Genomic DNA, 22,364 nt, shown 5'->3' with positions numbered 1-22,364 from the left:
ATGAATGATAGAATGGTGCCCCAGTGAGGGAAGGACCCGCCTCCAATGAGGTAAACCCCGCCCCAATGAGGAGGCCTCACCACCAGCGAAGGAAGCTCCACCCCTTGGGACTAGAGGTTCCGCCTCCAACGATGGAAGCCACGCCCCAGTGAGAGACTCCGCCCCAGTGAAGAGAGACCCCACCCCCCTGTGAGGAGAAGCCCCGCCCCTCCCATAGTGCCGCGCGTGGAGCCCCCGGCGCCTGCGCAGGAGTGGCTCATCGGGCGCGAGGCAGAGGCAGGGGCAGGCGCGGGGTCCGTGGCGGGGCTGCGCGTGCCCGGGTGCAATCGCGGGGCTCGCGGCGGCTGCGCTGCAGGGGCCGCCCCGGGCGGGTTCTCTCCTGGTGTGGGCTCCTCGTGTGGGTTTCGCTATTCGCAGCGGCTTGCGGCACCTCCTGGTGCTTCTTCGAGCCTTCCCCTGGCGAAATCAGGAAAAAAGAGTGGTGGGCTTGGGTTGGTTCGTTTGGAATTTGCTCCTTTCCTGCAGGTATCCCGCTGCAGGAGGGGTTTTAAAGGGGCCGCAGGCGTCCCGAGGAGGACTGGGAGCGCTCCAGGCGTGCGGTGCTGGTGGGAAGGTGGCACCAAGCCGTGGAAGGCAGTGCCGTCTCGTTAGGCATTAGGAAGAAATTCTGCTCGCTGAGGGTGATGAGGCACCGGCACAGGCTCCAGAGGAGTCCTGGTGCCAGAGGAGGCCACGGACATGATCGCGGGGCTGGAATGCCTCCCATACGAGGACGGGCTGAAAGAGCTGGCGTTGTTCAGCCTGGAGAAGAGCAGGCTCCGAGGAGAACTTATAGCGACCTTCCAGTACTGAAAGGGGGTCCAGGAAAGCTGGGGAGGGACTGTTCACAAAGGCTTGTAGTGATAGCATGAGGGACAGTGGCTTTTAAATTGGAGAGAGGAAGATTTAAACTAGACATTAGGAGGAAATTCTTTGCAATGAGGGTGGTGAGGTTGCCCATCTCTCTTTGGGGAGACCTCAGAGCAGCCTTCCAGTACTGAAACGGGCTACGGGGAAGCTGGGAGAGGCTCTGTCAGGCACTGCAGAGATAGGATGAGGGGGAATGGTTTTAAGCTGAAAGAGGGGAGATTTAGATGAGATAGTAGGAAGAAATTTTTCCTGTGAGGATGATGAGGTACTGGCATGTGTTTCCCAGGGAAGCTGTGGCTGACCCATCCCTGGAAGTGTTCATGGCCGGGTTGGATGAGGGTTTGAGCAACCTGATGCAGTGGGATGTGTCCCTGCCTACAGTTGATGGGTTGGAACTGGATGGGCTTTGTGGTCATTTCCAATCCAAACCACTCTGTGATTCTGTGGTAATTTACAGAGAAAGGCATCACTGAGCGGAAGAAGCAAATACACAACTGTGAACAGAAAGAGAAGTTCAAATAGGAGGCTGTTGTACACGATAATTAGCAAAATGACTCAAACCAAAGTTAAGGTGGTTAAAACAAGATGTGGGATGATCTGACAGAAGCACCTTGGAAAGCTTAGTTGCTAAGCCAGGGTTTAGCCGCAAAGGAGGTCTCTGTCCATGTGACAACACTAGCATTACTACAATGTTTTAGTGGCAGTACATGCTTATATGAGAGGCACTTTACAACTGTGTTTTGCTGGCTTGGAGAGGTGAGTTGCGCCTGGGTAACTCTATCAGTGTAGCACGAGGAGTACAAATGTCCCTTTTTTCTAGGTAGTGTTGAAGAAGCTGAAATGGGACTGCAGTAGTTTATATTAAAGGTCGCTGGAGACAGGTAAAAGATTTGTAAGCGGTGGCATTGTTAGGAGATATACATGTCTGATGTGGGGAGTAGTAGAAAAAGGTGAAGCACTTAAGGAAGCTGGAAAACTGGAACAGTTGCTAAGTAGTTCAGCTTTCTCAGCATTGAAACGCCTGTTTTGTGATGTAACATTTGTGCCTTGTATTCCATATTATCGTAAGAAAGAGTATCTTTCAGATTTGAGACCAATTTCAATGTGTCCTTTGTATTTTCAGTGAGGAAATGAACCGAGGATTGATACTAAAGTTTGAAAATCTGGTGCAGTTACATGGCACTTGCAGACAGCTCCGTGCTCTCTCCTACAGAAAAGTTAACAGAGCGCAATGGAAGCCTGTGCAGTCATCTGCGCATCCCATGTGCCCCGTTCTCTTGTATCCACGATTCTGGCAAAAAGATAAATTAATCCGTATTACTTTATCACAACACAGACATCTAGCTACAAAGGAGGTAATTAACAAAATTCAGAAATCTCTGGTTTTATGTGAAATTTCAAAGTACAAAGCTCAGTTTGAGCGTCTTGATTACAAATCAAGGAGCTTTGTTAACGAATATAGATAAGTTATTTTAAGTTTGTAAGACCAAATGTACTTAATGTATGACTGTATTGTGACTCTCTCTCAAATATTGACTTAAAGTGTTTATACCAGCAGCATCGTGCGTCTTGCAGAAGCAGGAGTAAATGAATATAAACATGAAAATAATTTTGTTGATTTTTCCTTGTTTGAGCAGTTCAAAATGAAAAAAGATTAAGTGTAGTGTGCTATAAATCTTAAATGTTCAGTGTGATGTGTTAAATTTTTAATTTGCTGTAATTCATTGGTATTGTGGTCAAAAAGATATGTTTACATTATGTGGCTTGAGACCATTGTCTTTTTAATAGTGTTTTTATTATTTCTTAGTTTATGCCAGCTGTGTGTTCCTATATACCTGTCTGTTTCCATGTAGGACACAAAAAAGAAGAAAAAGAAGATACCACTGACACAAGGTGAAGTGGAGATAAGGCAGAAGATGACCGTTGAGGAACTTGCACAAGCTATGGGTAAAGACATAGGTGAGAGCCTGCTCTATTGTTTGAGATAGTGTGAGGTGCAGTGGTTCATATCTGTCATACCACTGTCCTGGGTGGTAAAGGCAAAGACGTCTATGATGGCATTGGTTAGTCGTTGTTAAGCCCTCCCTTAGCATGGTAGACTATATTTATACCCAAGAAAATGTTGCTAGACATGATAGCAGACTAAAGAAAAAAGAAGTTCGGCCATCCAAGTTGCCAGGCAAGACACTTCAATGAGAAGAAGCCAGGACTGTCTTCTGTCTCCAGCAGAAAGATGTTAGATCCGCGTAGGTTGCTTCTTAGAGCTCTTGTTTCCTAAGTACTAAATTGTTCTGGAAGGAAAAACACTGCACCCTGGTTTGTTGAAGCTAGACCGCTACGAGTAAAGAATTCACGGTTAAAGAGACAACACGCAAAAGAGCTTTAGCCCTTAATCAACCCTGGGAGCAGGGATCTTGGATTCAGGAGTAATATGTATTTCATTAAAGTAGTCATTTGATTAATTGGGAGTGAGCAGGCCTTGTCTGGAAGCACTCCCATCTTTCTGTGACTGCCCTAACAACTGGGTTACAGAAGCAGGCTTGTTCTTTTAACCTGGTGGCCCATTCCTGGTTGTATAGTGACTCAGCCTGACCAGTTATCAGTGGTGGTGTAGAGCGGTTATTGGCATGTTTTGACTACTGACATTTGAAGTAATACCATACCTGTACAATAGAAATTGTTTTATCCAGATGGGTACTTTTTCTTTCAAACTTCCCTCTCAGCAATGAGGAGAGAAGCAGAAAAGTCGGTTGTGTCTTGCTGTACATTTCAGAGATAGATTTGTAATGGTACCTTGGTCAACATGTAGCAGGTTTTGGTTACTGCAATGTGTTCTGTATGTCTACTACCAAAGAAAGTGACGCATGGACAGATTTATCTTATTCCTTTCCCCCTTGAATCACTTCTTTGCCATTTGGTTTAGGTAACTTTCACTTATTTTCTTCTAAGGGGTTAATGGGAAAATAAGCTATGAAAATCTGAGTGAAAAATAAGATTGTAGCTTTTAATGGGGCAGTGAGTTTTAGCAAATCTTTCTGAATCAAGTTCTTTTCTGAAAGTATGTAGCGTGACAGGAACTTTTATATAAATCTAAAGGAAAAATGCTTTGAGAAAGAAATGTTAGCATGGTGTAAACTACTGATGAAAATGTCTTAAACTGTATGAAGTAGGCCTTTATCATCCTGCATATTTATGGATGTGTTAAATGTCTTTACCTTTTCTACAGATCATATTTATGAAGCGCTGCTATACACAGACATTGACATTGATTCACTAGAACCAGATTCCATCTTGTATGAAGACCATATCAAGCTAATTGTTAAAAAATCAGGGATGAAGTATAAATCAGCAAAACTGAAAGTGGAAAAAGAAAGAGAAAACACAGATGCTGTGAAGAGGTAAGTTGTGAACTCTTTTTTTGGCTTTTTTTTCCCGATTTGTTTCTGCGGATGTTTTTCATGTACAGTATGTACATCAGAACAGCTTTGTTCTGATGGTCTGTTGATAATGCCCACTATAGTCACAATCTGATAATATGTAAAAGGTACAGTTTTGACTTCTTTGGCCATAAAACTGATGCTTTAGGTGAGCTTTTTCTGTGCTGTTTTCTGCTGAAAATCCAGTTCTTTGATATACTACATTGTCGCATTAGTCAATGCAGCAGTAGGACTCAGTCCTGAGAGGTCTGCCTGTGTGGTTTAGCCAGGAGCTGTGATCATAGTGGGGAGAAGCTGGTCTCACCTCTTCATCACTGAGGTCTGGTACAAGGCTCTTTGTTAGCTGTTGTGGGCATAGATGTCACTCAGTGAACTCATTTGGTGTTTACAAAGCATGTTTTTGTTTTAATCGTAGGCCGCCTGCAGACCCAGCAGTACTAACCCCACGGCCCCCCGTTGTTACTATATTGGGCCACGTGGATCATGGGAAAACAACCTTACTTGACAGTCTACGAAAAACTCAAGTGGCATCGATGGAAGCAGGGGGCATCACACAGCACATTGGTGCTTTTCTTGGTATGATTCAAGTGTACGTGATTGTGTATGGAACAATTTACTGTCTTGCAAAATGGGCTGACTTGCTGCCGCTTCACTGGGGAAAAGTATTGTGATGTAAACAGTACACAGTGAAAAGGGAAATCGTAATTTGTGATAGCTGTCATAACGGTGGGGATGGAACTTTGAAATGGTTTGCCTGCACATCTGAGGGTGGTGAGGCACTGGCACAGGTTGCCCAGGGAAGCTGTGACTGCCCTATCCCTGGAGGTGTTAGGCCAGGTTGAATGAGGCTTTGAGCAACCTGATCCAGTGGAAGGTGTCCCTGCCCATGGCAGGAGGATGGACCTGGATGGGCTCTTAAGGTCCCTTCCAACCCAAACCATTCTGTGGTTCTGTGATATTTAGACTATTTTGTATTAGGAAAGATCCCAGGACACTTCTTCTTTCCTGAAGAGTTAAAAACACGTTTGACCTCCATGCCAACAGTTATCTGTCTGTCTAAAATATGTCAGTATTAAAAAAGTTCTCAAAGGAGTGATGCTTGATTTACAGTAGGTCAAAGTTATGTGAAGTCATGATTTTAGACTGTACCACGTATGTTTGTTCACAGTGCATTTGCCTTCTGGGGAAAAGATAACTTTCCTTGATACTCCTGGACATGCAGCTTTTTCAGCCATGCGAGCAAGGGGCACCCATGTTACCGACATTGTCATTCTGGTTGTAGCGGCAGAAGACGGTGTAATGGAACAAACTGTAGAATCCATTCAACATGCTAAAAGTGCAGGAGGTGAGGTATTTAACTTGTGAGTGGCAAGTCCAGTACACAAAGTTAACAAATTATGTGTTACTGTGCAGTTCAAATAATGAGCATTTTGCAAACACTTAATCACCTCTCAAAAGAAACTCCTTGAATTGGAATTCACAGAACGTGAGACATCGCAGTCCCATTCCCTCTCCCCTGGGAAGGTGTTTGAAAATATACTCAATGTTGAAGTAATATGTAAAGATACTAAATTACCAGTATTTTTGCAGGATTTGTAGGCTTGTGAGAAAATCTTTCATAGAGTGGTGATGGGGGAGTTGTTCTTGTGGTTTTTTTCCCTTCCCTCATAGGAGAACTCCTCCCGCTTACTCCTAGTAGCTCAGATCTCAGTGGCAGCTCAGGGAACAGGTCACCAAGTGAGATGATTTGTTTTTAAGTAATCATAACCTGCTCTAACCTTTTATTGCGGTTGTGCTAGTAGCAGCAAGTTTTGGTTAGGTTAGTAATGAGTGAGTTTGTTGTCTTTTTAGTTCCTCTTATCCTCGCCATTAATAAATGTGACAAACCTGAAGCTGATCCTGAAAGAGTAAAGAAGGAATTGCTGGGTCACGATGTGGTCTGTGAAGAGTTTGGGGGTGATGTTCAAGCTGTAAATATTTCTGCGCTCAAGGTAGAGTTTTGGTGGGGAAAAAGTGGTGATGTTGATGAGAGTCTAATATGTGTGTACAGCTGCATTTTTATATGGCAGATGGAAAATAGAACACTTATCTTCCTGATATTTGACACCTTACTGTGAGCTAAGTTCTGCTGGCTCTCACCAGAATGATTTGAAATATACTTCTATTGTATTTTGAGGCTCAGACTTTCAGTGAGGACTAATACCTCATTTTACTTTTGGAAATTCAGTGGATATATTTCAGAGTAATCCTAATGGCTGTTTTGTCGTTTATTTGCTCATTGTATGAAATCAATGAAAAATCAGTGTTGGTGGTAATGCTATGCATGAAAAGAAAAATTCAAGTGAGGGTAAAAGAAAAATTCAAGTGAGGTATTTTCTTAATGCATACCTTATGCATATCTTATGCATAGGAGCATAATTTGGTAGTGGTCTTACAAAATTTACCATCTTATCCTTGCAAACAACTGATAGCTAAAAACTCAACTAAAATCTGAATTTTAGTTTTGTGGTGGCCAAAGCAGCTTTTTCCAAACTGATGCAGTATTAGCCTGATTGCTGTCTTTCTAGATGTGTCTCAAATCATAGAATAGGCATATCTAAAAACCGGTTCTCCATTCACCTCTGTAGCACATGTTGATGCCCTAATTCCTGTAGATCTGGGTCTGCTGACTGAAAGCTGGGTCTTTGTTCTCAAAAATAAAATGTAATTAGAACAAAGGAAATGAAAGAAAATGGACTGAAAGTTTTGTCTCTTTGTCCTTGAGTCTTGACTGTGTGGCAGATGTCATCAAGTTTCAATTAATATAGTTGTTTAGATGTTTTGTTTTGTGAGGTGGGGCAATGGTGGAATTGTTTGTTGTTTGGTTTTTTTTTAATATACTTGTAGCAGAATATTACAAGGCCTTTTTCTGCATATGTAACCTGAAGGCTGTGAACAGAGAAGTAGGGAAACTGCCCTTCCTAATGTTTTGGGCCTTCTGGACCAGCACTCTTAATAATTCATTACTTTGGTGTCCTTTGCCTTGAAAATGCCCTTTGCAAAGGGATCTTTGCTGTTGGACTGCATCACATTATTAGAAGGTCTGAATTAAATGGGGGAATTTAGCTTTAAGATTTCAACTTCTGATCTTAGTTTAACTGGGCACTTAGCACTTCCTTTATTTTTTTTGTGTATGGTTTTATACAGGGTGAAAACCTCATGGTTTTAGCAGAAGCAACTGTTGCTTTAGCAGAGATGTTGGAACTGAAGGCGGATTACACAGGTCTGGTAGAGGGGACTGTAATCGAGTCTCGGAAAGACAAAGGGAAAGGGTAAGTAGTCTGTCAGCTGTACAACTTTAATGAAGCAATTATACCTCAGTATTTATGTCTAACAGTGAACTTCTTGTTTTTAGATAAAACCTTAACAGTTTATTAGCAGTGTTTGTAATGAAAGCATTGCAGTCTTATGCTACAGCTTAAGAGCCAGAAGAAGCAGCCATAAACTGATGGGGCAAAATTTATCATATGACTGAAATGAAATCCTGTAAGCACAGGAAATAGTTTAAAATGCTAGAACACACATATTTTTTAAATGTCACTATAAAACAAGGAATGATTAAGTTAATTGACATAATACCCTGCCTGTCCTCATAGCAGAGGTGCTCCAATACGGACCCCTGAGGGGTACCACTTGTCACAGATTTCCATCTGGACATCGAGCCGTTGACCACTACCCTCTGGTTGCAACCATCCTTATCCAACCAATCCCTTATCCACCAAACAGTCCACCCATCAAATCCATATCTCTCCAGTTGAGAGTGAAGGATGTTGTGGGGGACCATGTCAAAGGCTTTATAGAAGTTCAGTTAGATCACATCCATCACTTTTCCTATGTCCACTGATGCAGTTACCCCCTCATAGAAAGCCACTGCGTTGGTCAGGCAGGACTTGCCCATGGTGAAGCCATGCTGCCTGCCACTAAGCATCTCCCCATCCTCCATATGCTTTAGCATGGCATTAAGCAGGATCTGTTCCATGACCTTCCCAGGCACAGAGGTGAGGCTGTCAGGTGGGTAGTTCCCAGGGTCATCCTCTCCCGTTTTTAAAAATGGGGACAACGTTACCCTTCTTCGAGTCACCAGGGACTTCTGACTGCCATGAGTTTTCAAATATCATGGAGAATGGCTTGGCAACCACATCTGCCAATTCGCTCAGGACTCCAGGATGCGTCTTGTCATGTCCAATAGACTTAACATGTTCAAGTTCCTCAGGTGGTCACGAACCTGATCCTCCTCTACAGTGGGAGGGGCTTTACCTCCCCTGGTCCCCATCTTGTTGGCCATTGACCCAGGAGGGGTGAGGACATCAGTTGTTGGTGAAGACTGAGGCAAAAATGTTGAGTACCTCAGCTGCCGCCTCATCCGTTGATACGAGGTCACCATTTTCATCCATCAGTGGGGGTACTTTCTCTTTAACCTTCCTTTTCTGATTGACTTACCTGTAGAAGCCTTTCTTGTTGGTTTTCACTTCCCTTGCCAAGTTCAGTTCCAGCCACACCTTGGCCTTCCTGACCTCATCGCTATACAACCAGGCAGCATCCCTATACTCTTCCCAGGTTCTCTGTCCGTGCTTGCACTGCCTGTGCAGTTCTCTCTTGCTTCAGTTGGACCAGCAGGTCTCGACTCTGATTAACTCCTTGAAGAGCTGGAAGTTTGCTTTCCTAAAATTTTGGGGTCCTGACTATACTCCACACTCACTCCATATCCCTCAGGATTTTGAACTCCACCAGTGCATGATCACTGCAGCCCAGACTGCCTCCGATCTTGATGTCACTGATGAGCTCACTTGTATTGGTGACCATCAGATCCATTATTTCATCCCCTCAGGTAGGGTTGTGTGTTACTGGGTTAAGAAGTTATCTTCAATGCACTTTATGAGTCTCCTATATTGCCTACAGCTTGCCATGCTACTTCTACAGCATATGTCAGGGTGCTTGAAGTCTCCCAGTAGTCTGAAAACTTGGGAATGTGAAGCCTCCTGTAGCTGGAAGAAGAAGGCTTCATTGGTAGACTCCCCTTGATCAGGTGGCCTGTAGTAGACACCAATGCAAGGTTCCCTTTGTTGCCTTGGTGTCTCATTCTCACGCATAAGCTTTTGACCTGTTTGTGGATATTCTTCGGGGACAGCTCTTCACACTCTATCCATTTCCTGATACCAAGGGCAATGCCACCAGGCTGAGATTGTCCACCTGCTCGTACCTTACACAGCTGTTGTCTTTGCTGCCCTCTGTTTCCAGTGCAAGTTAGTGGTGCTCCCTGCAGCCAGAGACCCTGGAAGCTCAGTCAGGGCTGAAACATCCCTTCTGGCAGGTGCAGAGGATGCAGCCTTGTGCCGGGTAGACACCACGGCTGGACACCATGGCTGAGCTCCCTCTCACCGACTGAACTTACTTCCTGAGCACACAGACTCTGCCTTCCCTGCTCACGCTGCCTGTGCAAACTGCCTCACCACACCCTTGACACACGATGCCCCTGCTTGCCACGCTCCTTAGTGGCCATTTAGATCTCCTGCGGATGCTTCTGGGAACACCCCCTCCACGTTAGCCGCCCTCATGTGAGCTGCTGCTTCTGGGATTCAGGAATCTCCTGCCCCTGACTCCCTCCTGGGCTTCCCTTACAGTGGAGACCACCCGTGTGTCTTCAATCTAGTGCTTAGCTGAAGAACTTGCTATCCCTGCTGCCGATTCTTGCTGATTGAGTGTTGCTGCTGGCAGAGAAGAGTCACTTTAATTTTGTGTGTTATTTTTCTCCTCTGCTCTTTACTAGTCCAGTTACCACAGCCATCATCCAAAGAGGAACTCTGAGAAAAGGCTGTGTTCTGGTTGCAGGCAAGACCTGGGCAAAAGTGCGTTTCATGTTTGATGAGAATGGCAAAGCTGTAGACACAGCCTCTCCAGGCATCCCAGTGGAAATCATGGGTTGGAAAGAAGTTCCTTCGGCGGGAGATGAAATCCTCGAAGTAGAATCTGAGGTACGGAAAGAATTGTTTGATGGAAAACTCATACTGCAGTAAGGTGGATGGGAAGGAGCTGAGTAAAAAGTAAGTGATGTTTTTCATTGTAAATAATCTACATAACCTGTTGAAAGATGAAGGCTGAGCATGGGTATTAAGGGACCCGAGCTAGGTGCTCTGTAAGAGGAATAAGGCATGTTGCCTCTTTCTTTTCCACTGCCCCACCTGCCAGGCTCTCCTTGTCTCCATACATCCAGATTAACCTGCTTTACAATCCCTTGAAGAAAGCAGGCTCTCTCTGGAATTAAAGATGAGTCAGCTTTGGTTCATGCTTTTGTTTCTCATGGTCATCCTGCCTTCCTCTATGCTTTGTTTGCAGTAGCTGCAGTTCTGAATGGCTTCTGCTTGGGGTAATGTGGGATGTGTTCTAATGTATTCCCTTCCTAAAGGCATGGAAGACTTTTCTCTTTTATATGATCACACTATCACCCTGCCTGGAGAATAATCTGCTGGTTAATGATATCAGTGTTTAAATTTTAAACATAATTAAACTAGAATAAGAAAACTAGTTTCTGAGAAAAGAATATGCATAAAATATAGCTTGAAATAGGTGTTGTGAGAGCTGGACAAATACCACATGAAAGATTGAACAATAGTTCTCTTCCATAATGCAGAGATACCATAAAAACAGGCCTTGGGTCATGTTGTGGTAGCCCAGGGAGGAAGCTCTGGTGCTTATTCTTTGCCATCCTTGCTGTGAAATCTACTGATAAATGGGAAAGAAAACGAGTGAGCCTGGAGAGGTGCAAAAGAATTAAACTCATTAATTTGGAGCTTTCCAGTGCAGTGTTTTGAAAGGTAATATTTCTGTCTCTTCCTGCCCAGCAAAGGGCGCATGAAGTTGTGTCTTGGAGAACCTATGTTGAACAACAGGAGAGGATGAAAAGGGATGTGGAAGTTATTGAAGCAAAGCAAAAGGAACACAGAACGGAATATGAGAAGAAGCAACAGAAGCTAGCCCATCTGACCTGGAGACAGAGGAAGGCGGTGCTGTACAAGGCCAATAAGCATCTAATGTTCTCAAGGCCTAAAGAGAGGACAGAGACGGACAAAAATGTGCTGTCGGTAATTGTTAAAGGTGCTGTCCTATTCTGTTTACTGCTCCATTGTTCTCATGCTTCTCAAATGCTCAGTCTGAAGCTCATCTTTAAACTGTTAACAAACTTCCAGTTAGCAGAATGTTGATCAGTTTAAAACAGAACATTATTCAAGGTCTGTAAGAGGAAGGGCATCAGAAAACATCCGGTGGTCAGAAGGATGTGCTTCCAGCAGGGCCAGAGTAACAGGAAGCTTTATAAGCCCAACCCCCTTACCCAGTAACTCCTGAGGAAAACCCGTACAAGTGCCTATATATAAAATTTAAAAAATAGAGATTAAAAAAATGTAAGATACATGAGCAGCAGTACTGCCTTAGCACAATGGAGGAGAGTAATGATTACATATTAATTAATTAAATTAGGACAGGAGGAACTTGGTTTGACCTCGCATTCAGTGATCTATAAGCACCAACTTGAAGATTTAAAACTAGGCAAACTTGACCTGAAAAAGACAGCAGATGTGGAACCTCTGGTCCTGTTGTATTAATTCAGTTAATTTTTGGAATTAATAGACTTGTTAGATGTGTTCTAACATACTACTGAAAATAGAGTAAGAATGATAGATGTCAAAATACTTGATGTTGCCTAGCGTAGAGTTGTCATGCCCTTAGTTGTACTTCAGTTGTTCTTTAACGTATACAGAGTAAGCAGTGCTGCTTTTTTTACATGCAGGTGATGTAGATGGATCTGTTGAAGCTATTCTGAATATTCTGGACAGCTATGATGCTGATGATGAGTGTAAACTGGATATCGTGCATTTTGGAATGGGAGATATCAGTGAAACTGATATAAGTCTTGCTGAATCATTCAATGGTGAGTGTATGTTTATAGGTCAATTTACAGTTAGTACAAACTCTTTACCTAAATGGGTAGGTCTCCTGGTTTTGATTTCTCAGTATTAATTAGCAGCATCAATAAGGTAAACTCGTATGTATCTTAAAAATGGAAGGACTGTCATCTGTTGCTGGTGGTTGAATTATTAAACTCCAACCCTTCACTCAGTTTGCTGTATGATGTCAAGCAGGGCAAAGCCAGAAAAATAATGTTCAAAAGAATTTCCTTTTGCTCAGGGAGGTCATTGGAAACAGTGTGTCAGTAGTTGTTGGGTTGTACCCCTAATTCTCATCTGCTGTGGAGGGCGTGGGGTCATTGGACCTGCCAAAGGTGGATGAGAATTAAAATTTAGTGTTCACTTCTAGCTAAAGCCAGACAACCAAACTGTTTTACCATCCCAGAAAAGGAAGGTAGTCCTTGTCCTTTGCTGAGCTATGGTGAACTATCTGTAAGATTAGTTTCTACTTCACTACCTCTGGTTCTGTTGTCAGGCAACTTACCATGAGCCATTTGTTTTGATACAAGGGTAGCAGCAGTGGGGCTGCAATAGCGGGAGAAGTAAACGGTCCCTTCTTAAATGGGAAATAGTGGGAAAATGTTGCTTCCTGTATTGCTGACTGCTAACTCTGACCTGTGCTGCAAGTTCAGCATTACAGAACAGACACAGCATTTGCTCTCACTTACAATTTCTTGTAGTCATCATTTGCTGATTGTTTTACTTATCAGGTGTTGTGTTTGGATTCAGTGTGAAAGCCAATGAAAGTATTAAGCAGCTGGCTGCTAAAAAGGGAATAAAAATTAAACTTCACAATATCATCTACAAACTTATTGAAGACTTGAAAGATGAGCTAAATAGCAGACTGCCCCCAGCTGTGGTGGAAAATACAGTAGGTAAGTTCTCATTGTTAAATGTTTGCTTCACAATGTGGCCCGAAGTTTATTCTGCAATGAAATGTCCCTATAGTATCAAATATTTATATTCCTCTGCAGTTGCGCTTGCTTCTACTTATTGCCACTTTGTAACTCTCATGTACTTCATACAATTTTTATATCTTTGTCTTTTAGGGGAAGCTACTGTTCTAGACACCTTCTCTGTAACAGTAGGAAAAAACAAGATTCCAGTAGCTGGATGCAGAGTACAGAAGGGGCTGCTAGACAAAACAATGAAATTTAAGTTAATCCGTAAGGGGGATGTTATTTGGAAAGGTAAGTGTAATTGCCCCAAAAGAGGTATTTGCATTCATTATTGGACACTGCTACTTCCAGTGAAGTTTGTGTGAAATATATGCAGCAGATTGTAGGGCAGTCCCCTAGGCTATTTAGGATGGAGTCACTCCAGCTGGAGAAGAGCTGCAGAATGCCACTGGAGCGTTATCAAGAACAACGCTGGTAGGAAAGCAGTAACATTATGGGATTTGCCTGTTGAAAAGGACTGCTGTCTCATTTCCCTGAGCTGTGAATGGTCACAATCCCAATGTTTTCTTTTGTAGCTACAAGGCAAAATACTAATTCTGTAAGAACGGCAAGCCAAAACATTGTGAGTACTTTGTCTTTGTTGTGCTTTCTCTTTGTAGGATCTTTATCATCACTGAAGCATCATAAAGATGACGTCCAGGTAATAAAAACAGGTATGGATTGTGGATTGAGTTTGGACAAGTCTATAGAATTCTGTACTGGAGATGAAATTATCTGTTATGAAGAAAAAGAAGTTCAACAGACAACTTCCTGGGACCCAGGATTTTAAAATACATTTGAATACTGTAACATTAAAGGACATATTTTGTTCCTGGTTTGCCTTCAACTCTTAACATTAAATGAACTTTCAGAGATGCACGAGCTTCTTTGTGTGTGATGTTTATAGAACAATATTCTGCTTCCGAATCTTGTTGAGCGACCTATTTCCCTCACTGGAACAACAGATAAACTACAACAATGAACTGCAAGCATTTCCAAGTGTGTAAAACCACCATGGTATAAATATTTGACAACTCTTGGTTGCAAAATAGCTGAGCCATCTTTTCTCACCCTCAGTGCTGCCAGACAACTTTCCGGTATGCATTTTGTTAGCGGGGCTCTACTACCCTTTTCCCTACCATGATCCACTTGTAGATTCCACTTTAGTTGCCAGTCACCATTCAAAGCATCATAGCTTTTTCTGGCTTATTGGCAGAGAGAAAATACAGTGCCACAGAAAACAAAATATAAATCCTTAAACTTTTTTATTGTCTAGTACATTTACTTGTCTTCTGGTTTATTGAAGCAGTATGTCAGACAGCACTTGCCACAGTAATGTCTGTCGAAGTGACTAGCCATGAAGACTCCGGCTCCACACTCCTCAGAGGGGCACTCCCGGCGCAGACGACTGATCTTGCCGTTTTCATCCACCTGGGAAGGGCAAAGAGGCAACATCTCATATATACTGCCCACCTTTTAACACCGATGACGATACAGTTTTGAGTTATTTTTCTTCGACAAAGGTTTTCATGGTATTGCTACATCAAACCTCTTGGAGCAAAATTCAGAACTGCCCCACTGCAACAGTTGGTTCTCTTCTATTTAACAGGTGGGGTATTCGCAGAGAAAGGCTGTAAATAGGCCAACGTACGTGCAGACTCGTTGCAGGCTTTGAATCCTGCAACCAGTCTGTTCCTGAGGAGAGCTACGCTTTTATCAAGCTTCCCCTAGAGTTTGATCTACATACCTTGTAGTATTTCAGCACTGCAAGCTTAACCTTCTTTCTCTTATGCTTGTTCTTCTTGGGAGTAGTGTAAGACTTCTTCTTTCTTTTCTTGGCCCCACCACGAAGTCTCAGCACAAGGTGAAGAGTTGATTCCTATTTGTGAAACGCATGAAACAGACTCAAAATGCCTTCTTCTAACAAGAGCAGCATTTAAGCAGGCTTTTTCTTTTATTTACAGAAAGCAGATTAAGCTCTAGGCAAAGGCTGGAGCTCTAAAAGGATTTTTTGCCATTAAGTCTGCAAATGAACAGGCTCCAACGAATGGTCAGTTGCTGCAGCCCAAACCCCAAAAGGTTCAATTACTGTAAAATCTGTTCTTAAAATATTACAATTCTAACTGCTATTGCAAAGTTTCATGGCATAAATAAGCCAATCAGACAACTATTTTTTGCTCCTTCTTTCCCGTGACACTCCATACCGTCTCAGGTTAGTCTGGCAGCAGTGAGCAGTTCTCAAGGCCCCTAAAGCAGCTCCCCAGAGAGCACCAAGAACCACGGCTGACAGAGGGGAAGCACTATATGTAGAAACTGTTAGAAACGTTTTCTTCTGACCTGAAGCCACAGACTGGGCTGCAGCAACTGTCAGTTCATTTAGGGCAATGAAGCTGGTGAAGGGGCTGGAGAACAAGTCTTATGAGGAGCGTCTGAGTGAACTGGGGTTGTTTAGCCTGGAAGAGGCTGAGGGGAGACCTTATCACCCTCTATAACTGCCTGAAAAGTTGTAGCAAGGTGGATGTTGGTCTCTTCTCCCACATAAGAAGTGACAGGATGAGAGGAAATGGCCTCAAGTTGCACCAGGGGAGATTTAGATTGGATATTAGGAAAAAATTCTTCACTGAAAGAGTGGTGAAGCATTGGAACAGGCTGCCCAGGGAAGTTGTGGAGTCTCCTTCCCTGGACACGTTCAAAAAACATCTAGACGTGGTACTGTGGGACATGGTTTAGTTGTCACGGCAGTGTTGGACTAACGGTTGGACTGGATGATCTGAGTTTTTTTTTCCAGCCTTTATGATTCTAGTCCTAGCATCAGGACTTCCCCTGTAAAGGAGTGCTGCCTAACCCTAGAAGAACTGATTTGGTTGAAACCAGTTGAAGCATCCCTTAGGCCCAGCAGCAAAGGTCAGGCTGCTCTGGTCGTGCCACCTAGTCGGTACAGCACCACTCCATTCAGCCTTTCATACTCACTTTTTGAATGTTATAGTCAGACAGCGTGCGCCCATCTTCAAGCTGTTTTCCAGCAAAAATCAGCCGCTGCTGATCAGGAGGAATGCCTAAGGGGGACGTAAATCAAGACATAATGAGGAACGTGAACTATGGCATGCTGTACTAAAAGAATAGGCTTCTTAAGACAATTACATCCATCAATCCAACAGAGAATAAAAAGTGCATTTTGAACTTACCTTCCTTATCCTGGATCTTGGCTTTTACATTTTCTATAGTATCAGAAGGCTCAACCTATTGTGAAACAAAACAACGCAGTGAAACCACACCTTGCTTTTTAAACTAGCTCAAAAAAGCATAGGAAGCATCAGGCGCTTCCAACATGCCACGCAGGCTTTCACGGCCTTTTGGGCCCCCAGGGAGCAGCCAGCGCGGAGTTCTCCGTGCGCCCCTACATTCAGCTCTGCGGAAACCCCGAGAGGGCCTGACGTGCGGGAGGGCCGAGATGTGGGGCACAAGGATGCCGAGAGGCTGGGAGAAGGACGCGGCGAGGCTGGGATGCGGCTGGACAGGAATGTTGGGAGGCCGGGATGCGAGAGGAGTGGGATGAGGTGGGTCAGGGGTGTGGGGAGGCCGGCGGCCGCTCCTCCGCCAGCAGCCCCTGCCCGGTGCCGGGGCAGCGCGGCTCACCTCGAGGGTGATGGTTTTCCCCGTGAGGGTCTTCACGAAGATCTGCATGGCGAGGCCGGCACCTGAGGAGGGAGAGGAGAGGCGGTGAAGGACTGTGAGGGGCGGCGGGAGCGCGGCCCCGCGTGCGGCCCGCAGCGAGCACTCACCGCGACCCGCTCTGCGGAATGGCGGCGCCCAGAAAGAACGCGGCGTCGGCCGGCACGGGGTTTCCACCCGCGCCGCAGGAGGGGCGGGCCGCATCGCGGCACTACAGCTCCCGACGTGCCCCGCCGCCGCCAGCCGCGCTGGGGCATGCTGGGAGTTGTAGTCCCGACCGGGGCGGCCCAGCTGCTCCCACAATGCACCGCGGCGCGAGGGGCAGCCACCAACTGGCCGGGAGGACCTACAGCTCCCACAGTGCACTGCGGCGCGCGCGGCAGCCACCAACGGGCGGTGGAGGCGGGCGGGGTGGAACTAAGGCTCCTACTAATGAACCGGGGTGCTAGTGGAGAGGCATAACTGCAGCTCTCACAGAGCACTGCGGGGGGCGGAGGGAGCGGGGCGGACCTGCGACTCCCACAATGCATCGTGGTGGACGGGGCGGATCTACAGCGCCCACAATGCACCGCGGCGCGCTCAGCCGCCACCACCCACCTGTGACGGCCGGAGGGGTGGAACTACGGCTCCCACAGTGCAGCGCGGCGGGCGGTGCAGGAAGTGCGGCTCCCACAATGCACCGCGGCATAAACGGCAGCCGTCAGCGTGCTGTGGCGTTAGGCGGGTGGGACGTGCGGTTCCCACAGCGCCCCGCGGCGGCCGCCAACGGGCAGTAGGGGCGGGCGGCGCGCGGCTCGGTGAGGGCGGAGAGGGCCGGGCCGGGCCGGGCCGGGCCATGGGCTCTGTGGGTCGTTCAGGGAGCTATGTTCCCGCCGGGCTGCGCTGCAGCGGGAGCCGCCAGCAAACGGTGCCCTCCCTGCTGGTCCAGCCCCGCGCGGGCGGTTTGAAACCACGCAGCGCCAGGGGCCGCCTGCGGCTTCCCCGGGTGTCGCCCGGCGTCGGTGCCAGAGTTCCTTGGGTTTGTAGGGCTGGGAGTTTAGAGCTAGAGAAACCACGGCTAAGCGAGGAATAGGGGAGCAGCGAGAGCTCCGTTAATTTGGAAATGACTCGTTAGGGCTTTTTCTGCTTACAATTTGAGTATAGAATCATAGGATCATCGAGTGGTTTGGGTCGGAAGGGACCTTAAAGCCCGTCCAGCCCTCACCCCCCACCTCTCCCGCTGGATGAGAGTGCTCAGAGACTGATCCAGCCTGGCCTTGAACACCTCTAGGGATGGGGCAGCCACCACTTCTCTGCGCAACCTGTGCCAGTGCCTCACCACCCTCGTAGGAAAACATTTCTTCCCAAGAGCTGATCTAAATCTGCCCTCTTTCTGCTTAAAGACGTTTCCCCTTGTCCTATCCCTGTACTCCATGGAGGGAGTGAGAGTGGGATATGGGAAGAGTTAAAACAGAACAAAGATTTGTTTGGATAGAAGAGCATCACCTCATGCTACTTCAACAGATTTCAACTTTTTTTTCTAGGTTTTGATCTCAGGCAGTTGTTAAACAGAGAAGGACAGAGGTTTAGACTTTGTGTGAGAAAGGTGCTAGGTTGCTATGTCAGACCATCACATGGGAGCAGAGGAACCAACTAACTTCCATCCTGCAATTTTTGAGAAGGATAGATTTCTGGAGAACATACAAACGTGTTTATTGACAGAAACTGAGCTGGGACCATCTAAAGAGTCTTACATACACAGTAATGCATTTGACAAGGTAACAGAACATTTTTCAGGTAAATGAGCAATGAACACTGTAATTACTAAGTAAAAAGCAGTTTGCTGCTTTATCTTCTGGAGAAAAAGGATGTAAGCTGACTGACTGTGACCTGTTGGTGGTGTTACAGAAATCAAGGACTGGTGTATTTTCAGCTGGCTTTTATGCTCCTGGATACCCTGCAATCAAATAGAAACCACTCTGATGAATTCATAGAGGTTACAGTAGGGTTGATCCTTGATAACCACTTTTATTAACTTTATTGTAGAATTGTAGAATCATAGAATGGTTTGGGTTGGAATGGGTGTTAAAGACCATTCAGTTCCAGCCCCCCTGCCGTGGGCGGGGACACCTTCCACTAGGTCAGGTTGCTCATAGTATTATCTGGTTTTGAAATTATAAAACGCTATAAAGCTGTCTTGAACCAGGAGAAAGTTTACATAACTAAAAAGACCCATCCCAGATGCCCCACATACTCTGTATTAGCATTAACAGTTCTTCCGTTCAGCTGAAAGGTTATTGCTGAAGTTCCTGAAGGACTCCTGCCTGCCTGATTGTGTCTGCCTTTTTTAGAGGCTGGCTTCGATGGGAGGTACCAAGAATAAATAGAGACTCTTAGTTTTCTACATAGATAGAAATGAGGGTCTGCTTTTAAATCTTAAGTTGGACTGGTGTTTTAAGACCTCAAAATGCACAGCCCCTGCTTCTTTTGTTTTCCATACATGTAAGTGCTATGGCCATTTAGTACCCGTCTATAGAAAATATCTTCTATGACATGGAAATAGTTGCTGCAGCTGTGATTACTGAATCGGAGGTATGTTTGGAGGCTAATTTTCACAATGTAAAGCTTCTCTGTACTTTCATCATCGTGAACAATACTGCTTGCTTTTGGGGCTGGTTTTCATTATATTAGAGCAGTGCTATGAAGGTTGCTCTAACAAGTATTATTTTGTTTATTCATTTTATTTTAAACCTATCATGCTTATTAGAAAATTCTTTTTCTGTTCATTCTCTCCACGTAAATATCATGTCCAAAAATACATTCACAGCTAAAAGAGTACGTTACTGCATACAAGAATATCCTGACTTCAGTCAAGCAGGAATATGAGGCCTTTATTGCCAGAATCAAGCATGGCCAAGGGAATGCATTTTTTCATAATGGGAGATTAAAAGCTCTGGAATCTAAGCCCACAACTCTGTTATACTACAGGAGAAGAGCAGTGGAGCTTCAAGACAAGTAGGTTGTCTCTAATAATGTTTAGAGCAAAATATGTTGTTTTGATTAGCATATTAATAAATTAATTGCAGCTATCTTCTCTCATTTATATTGTTTCAATTCTTGTTTGTTTTATTTTTATATGGAATGATTGCGTAAAACCTTGCTAACGTGGTGTTAGTGCTCTGCTCTTCACATTCTGGTACTGATTCTTGTGCAGTCAAACTTGATCAGCAAAAGCTTTGCTTGCAGAAAAACAGTAGGATCAGGCTCAGAAGCTAAACACGCACAGATTATCTCCACCTGTAAAAGCAGTATAGCGTCAAAGGGACCATGCATTGCCAAAATGCATTGTCTGAGACGCACAACCGAGTGAGTTGCTCACTTTTTTTAATTTGCTGTCTTATATTGAGGTAGTATTGGTATGTAGCTGCATGTACATGATAGGTTCCTCAAGGGAGCCAGTTATCTTGCCGTATGCAGTCTGACATGGAATAAGAACACAAACTGGGGGACTGGCTTTACTGAGAACAGTGGAACAGTACGGCACTAAGCTGGTTTGATCACTTTTGGTACCGGTATCCTTGCAATCTAATGCATAAAAAGAACAAGGTAACAGTTCCTGTTTCAGGAGGGAGTTGTTGTGTTTTTGTTATCTTTTTCTTTCCAGAATAAAAGCTGCTCAGAAGAATTCTGCAAAAATTAAAAATGTAATATCAGAAATATGTAATGTAAGAATGGTACCCTCTGAAATCTTTGGCATCCCAGGGAAAACGGCACATCCTCTTATGCCCATCCCAGGTAAATCTGATATCCTACTGGTTTGAGAGTTTCTTGTAGATTAAATATTTGTTATAATTAAACATATAAAACCAAAACAAACAAAAAAAACCCCAAAACCTAAGCCACCCAGGGTAGTATAATGTATCAGTGCAATGCAGATCTGTTTGCTGGAATGCAAAATAGGAGTGACTCGGTAGAAGCAGGGAGGTGTTGACTTGAAGAATAACATATTCAGGTCTTTGCTATTGTGGAAGCTGCCCATGAAAGAATGTGCAGCCTGCATTACCGTTACCAGGTGGCTTTATTGCCCACAGTTAGGAGCTCATGAAAAGCATTTTCTTCTCCTACAGGCCTAAGTCTAGAAGAATCGCTCAGCTTGGATTCTCTTTCTAAACATCTTGCTCAGTTAGACAGACGGGTGCATGAGCTGAAAAAAGAACGAGGAAAAAAATATATCCCTTGGCAGAAGACTAAGCTAGAACAAGAACTCCAGCACTTACTGGCCTTACGAGATACAGCTAAAGCAAAAAGGGAGAAGCTGAAGCTCAGGTTGAAGTGCATGTCTGCAAATATTTTTAATTTAGATGTGTTCAGGATGTCACATAGACTTCCTTTTTTACTTGTTATGGGTTGAGGTTCCATACGTTGATCAGTTAAGATATATAGTTTTGATACGATAATGAAGTTTTCTTGATTCAGTTCGCTGTGCTGATCACACATATCTTTCCCTCTAACTATCCACAGATATGCTAGAATTTTGTTAGTTGCAAATGCTATTTCTGCCTGGGCAAAACCAGAAAAGATTGTCACTCTGCAAGGTCTCTTGTCTCGGATAATGAAGAATAAAAAAGATGAAAGAGGTAAAGTTATAAAAAAGAAAATGTCAGAACAATTGAGAATGAGTGTATGAGACTAGAAAATCAGTAATAGTGGACTGAGGCTTTGGTCTTTGTTCCTGCCTGGTAATTTTTGAGGGCATTAGTGGGATGGCTGTCTGAGTTTAACAGATGCGATAAAAGGTATTTCCTAATTTCTGCTTAAGAAGATGTTTCAGTTCTTTAAAAATAAACTAAAATATACTCATTTCATGAAAAATGTGTCTTCATGTAAATGTATCCATTGATAAAGTTTGTGTTGTTTTGTTTTTTGTTTTTTTTTAAATGCATTAACACTTTTAATTCTGATTTGCTTGTTGAGTGAGTAATGCGGTTATCCTACATCGCTGTGTTTTATATTTCAGCTCTTGATGTCCCTAGTGAAACGCCTGAAGATTCACTTGAATATTTTTAAAGGTAAGAGGAACGTGGTTATTATGCTCTGTATTAGTAGTTTACAATATCGTAGTTAATACATCATATTAAATGCAGTTCTTGCAGAACACATTCTTTTTGTGACCCTTTTGGTGTTCGTAAAAAGTGCTGGCGTTGCAGCTGTGCCCATTAAGTCGATTGTTTATCCATTTTCAGAGGTTCTTCTTTGACCCTTTTCTAAAGGGACGGAAATGAAAGAGACTGGCTGTTGAGGTGTTTCTGATTTGCTTATTTCCATGTGTTGTGAAAACTGAGGAGCTAATCTTAACAATATGTCTATGCACAGAGATGAAAATGTACAACTAGAGGTTTTTCCAGAAGTATCTAGGTGCCTGGAGGCAA

General features: G+C 44.2%; 3 protein-coding genes across 4 annotated transcripts in view; 2 read left to right on the top strand and 1 right to left on the bottom strand.

Moving 5' to 3' along the window:
• Window positions 1-223: 223 nt before the first annotated feature.
• MTIF2 (mitochondrial translational initiation factor 2) lies at window positions 224-14,390 on the top strand. Of its 2 annotated transcripts, none has more exons than XM_054063284.1 (14): window positions 224-293; window positions 2,033-2,264; window positions 2,763-2,868; window positions 4,136-4,307; window positions 4,762-4,922; window positions 5,515-5,691; window positions 6,198-6,337; window positions 7,533-7,657; window positions 10,153-10,357; window positions 11,225-11,477; window positions 12,169-12,309; window positions 13,057-13,221; window positions 13,396-13,536; window positions 13,905-14,390. In XM_054063284.1, exons 2-14 carry the CDS (start codon window positions 2,040-2,042, stop codon window positions 14,072-14,074), a joined length of 2,181 nt encoding a protein of 726 aa, XP_053919259.1. In that variant the 5' UTR covers window positions 224-293; window positions 2,033-2,039; the 3' UTR covers window positions 14,075-14,390. The 2 variants fall into 2 exon arrangements, with proteins under 2 accessions (XP_053919259.1, XP_053919258.1); XM_054063283.1 differs by lacking the exon at window positions 224-293 and adding an exon at window positions 512-1,665.
• A 142-nt stretch (window positions 14,391-14,532) lies between these two features.
• Window positions 14,533-17,149, bottom strand: RPS27A (ribosomal protein S27a). The gene is made up of 6 exons (XM_054063285.1): window positions 17,067-17,149; window positions 16,921-16,982; window positions 16,470-16,524; window positions 16,255-16,340; window positions 15,032-15,163; window positions 14,533-14,715 (listed from the first exon to the last, which is right to left on the bottom strand). The coding sequence occupies exons 2-6, from the start codon at window positions 16,966-16,968 to the stop codon at window positions 14,566-14,568; spliced, it is 471 nt and encodes a 156-aa protein (XP_053919260.1). The 5' UTR covers window positions 16,969-16,982; window positions 17,067-17,149; the 3' UTR covers window positions 14,533-14,565.
• A 623-nt stretch (window positions 17,150-17,772) lies between these two features.
• The window catches only part of CLHC1 (clathrin heavy chain linker domain containing 1), a 52,069-nt gene continuing 47,477 nt past the window's right edge, over window positions 17,773-22,364 (top strand). Inside the window, 6 exon segments of the mRNA XM_054062342.1 lie at window positions 17,773-18,713; window positions 19,763-19,950; window positions 20,600-20,730; window positions 21,063-21,261; window positions 21,457-21,572; window positions 21,953-21,998. Of these exon segments, the coding sequence (XP_053918317.1) occupies window positions 18,555-18,713; window positions 19,763-19,950; window positions 20,600-20,730; window positions 21,063-21,261; window positions 21,457-21,572; window positions 21,953-21,998 (839 nt within the window). The 5' untranslated portion in view covers window positions 17,773-18,554.

This window comes from Cuculus canorus, chromosome 3 (assembly GCF_017976375.1).
Source record: "Cuculus canorus isolate bCucCan1 chromosome 3, bCucCan1.pri, whole genome shotgun sequence".
Taxonomy (NCBI): domain Eukaryota; kingdom Metazoa; phylum Chordata; class Aves; order Cuculiformes; family Cuculidae; genus Cuculus; species Cuculus canorus.
This window is presented reverse-complemented; position numbering and strand designations above follow the sequence as displayed.

Bases quoted from the DNA above. Each gene is read 5' to 3' on its own strand.
- MTIF2 (XM_054063283.1), top strand. From the start codon at position 1,625: ATGAGAGGCACTTTACAACTGTGTTTTGCTGGCTTGGAGAG. The intron at 2,869-4,135 runs GTGAGAGCCTGC...CCTTTTCTACAG, and splicing joins AGCTATGGGTAAAGACATAG to ATCATATTTATGAAGCGCTG. The intron at 13,222-13,395 runs GTAAGTTCTCAT...TTTGTCTTTTAG, and splicing joins TGTGGTGGAAAATACAGTAG to GGGAAGCTACTGTTCTAGAC.
- RPS27A (XM_054063285.1), bottom strand. From the start codon at position 16,968: ATGCAGATCTTCGTGAAGACCCTCACGGGGAAAACCATCACCCTCGAG. The intron at 16,341-16,469 runs GTAAGTTCAAAA...CGTCCCCCTTAG, and splicing joins CAAGATCCAGGATAAGGAAG to GCATTCCTCCTGATCAGCAG. The intron at 15,164-16,254 runs GTGAGTATGAAA...TTTCACAAATAG, and splicing joins CTGACTATAACATTCAAAAA to GAATCAACTCTTCACCTTGT.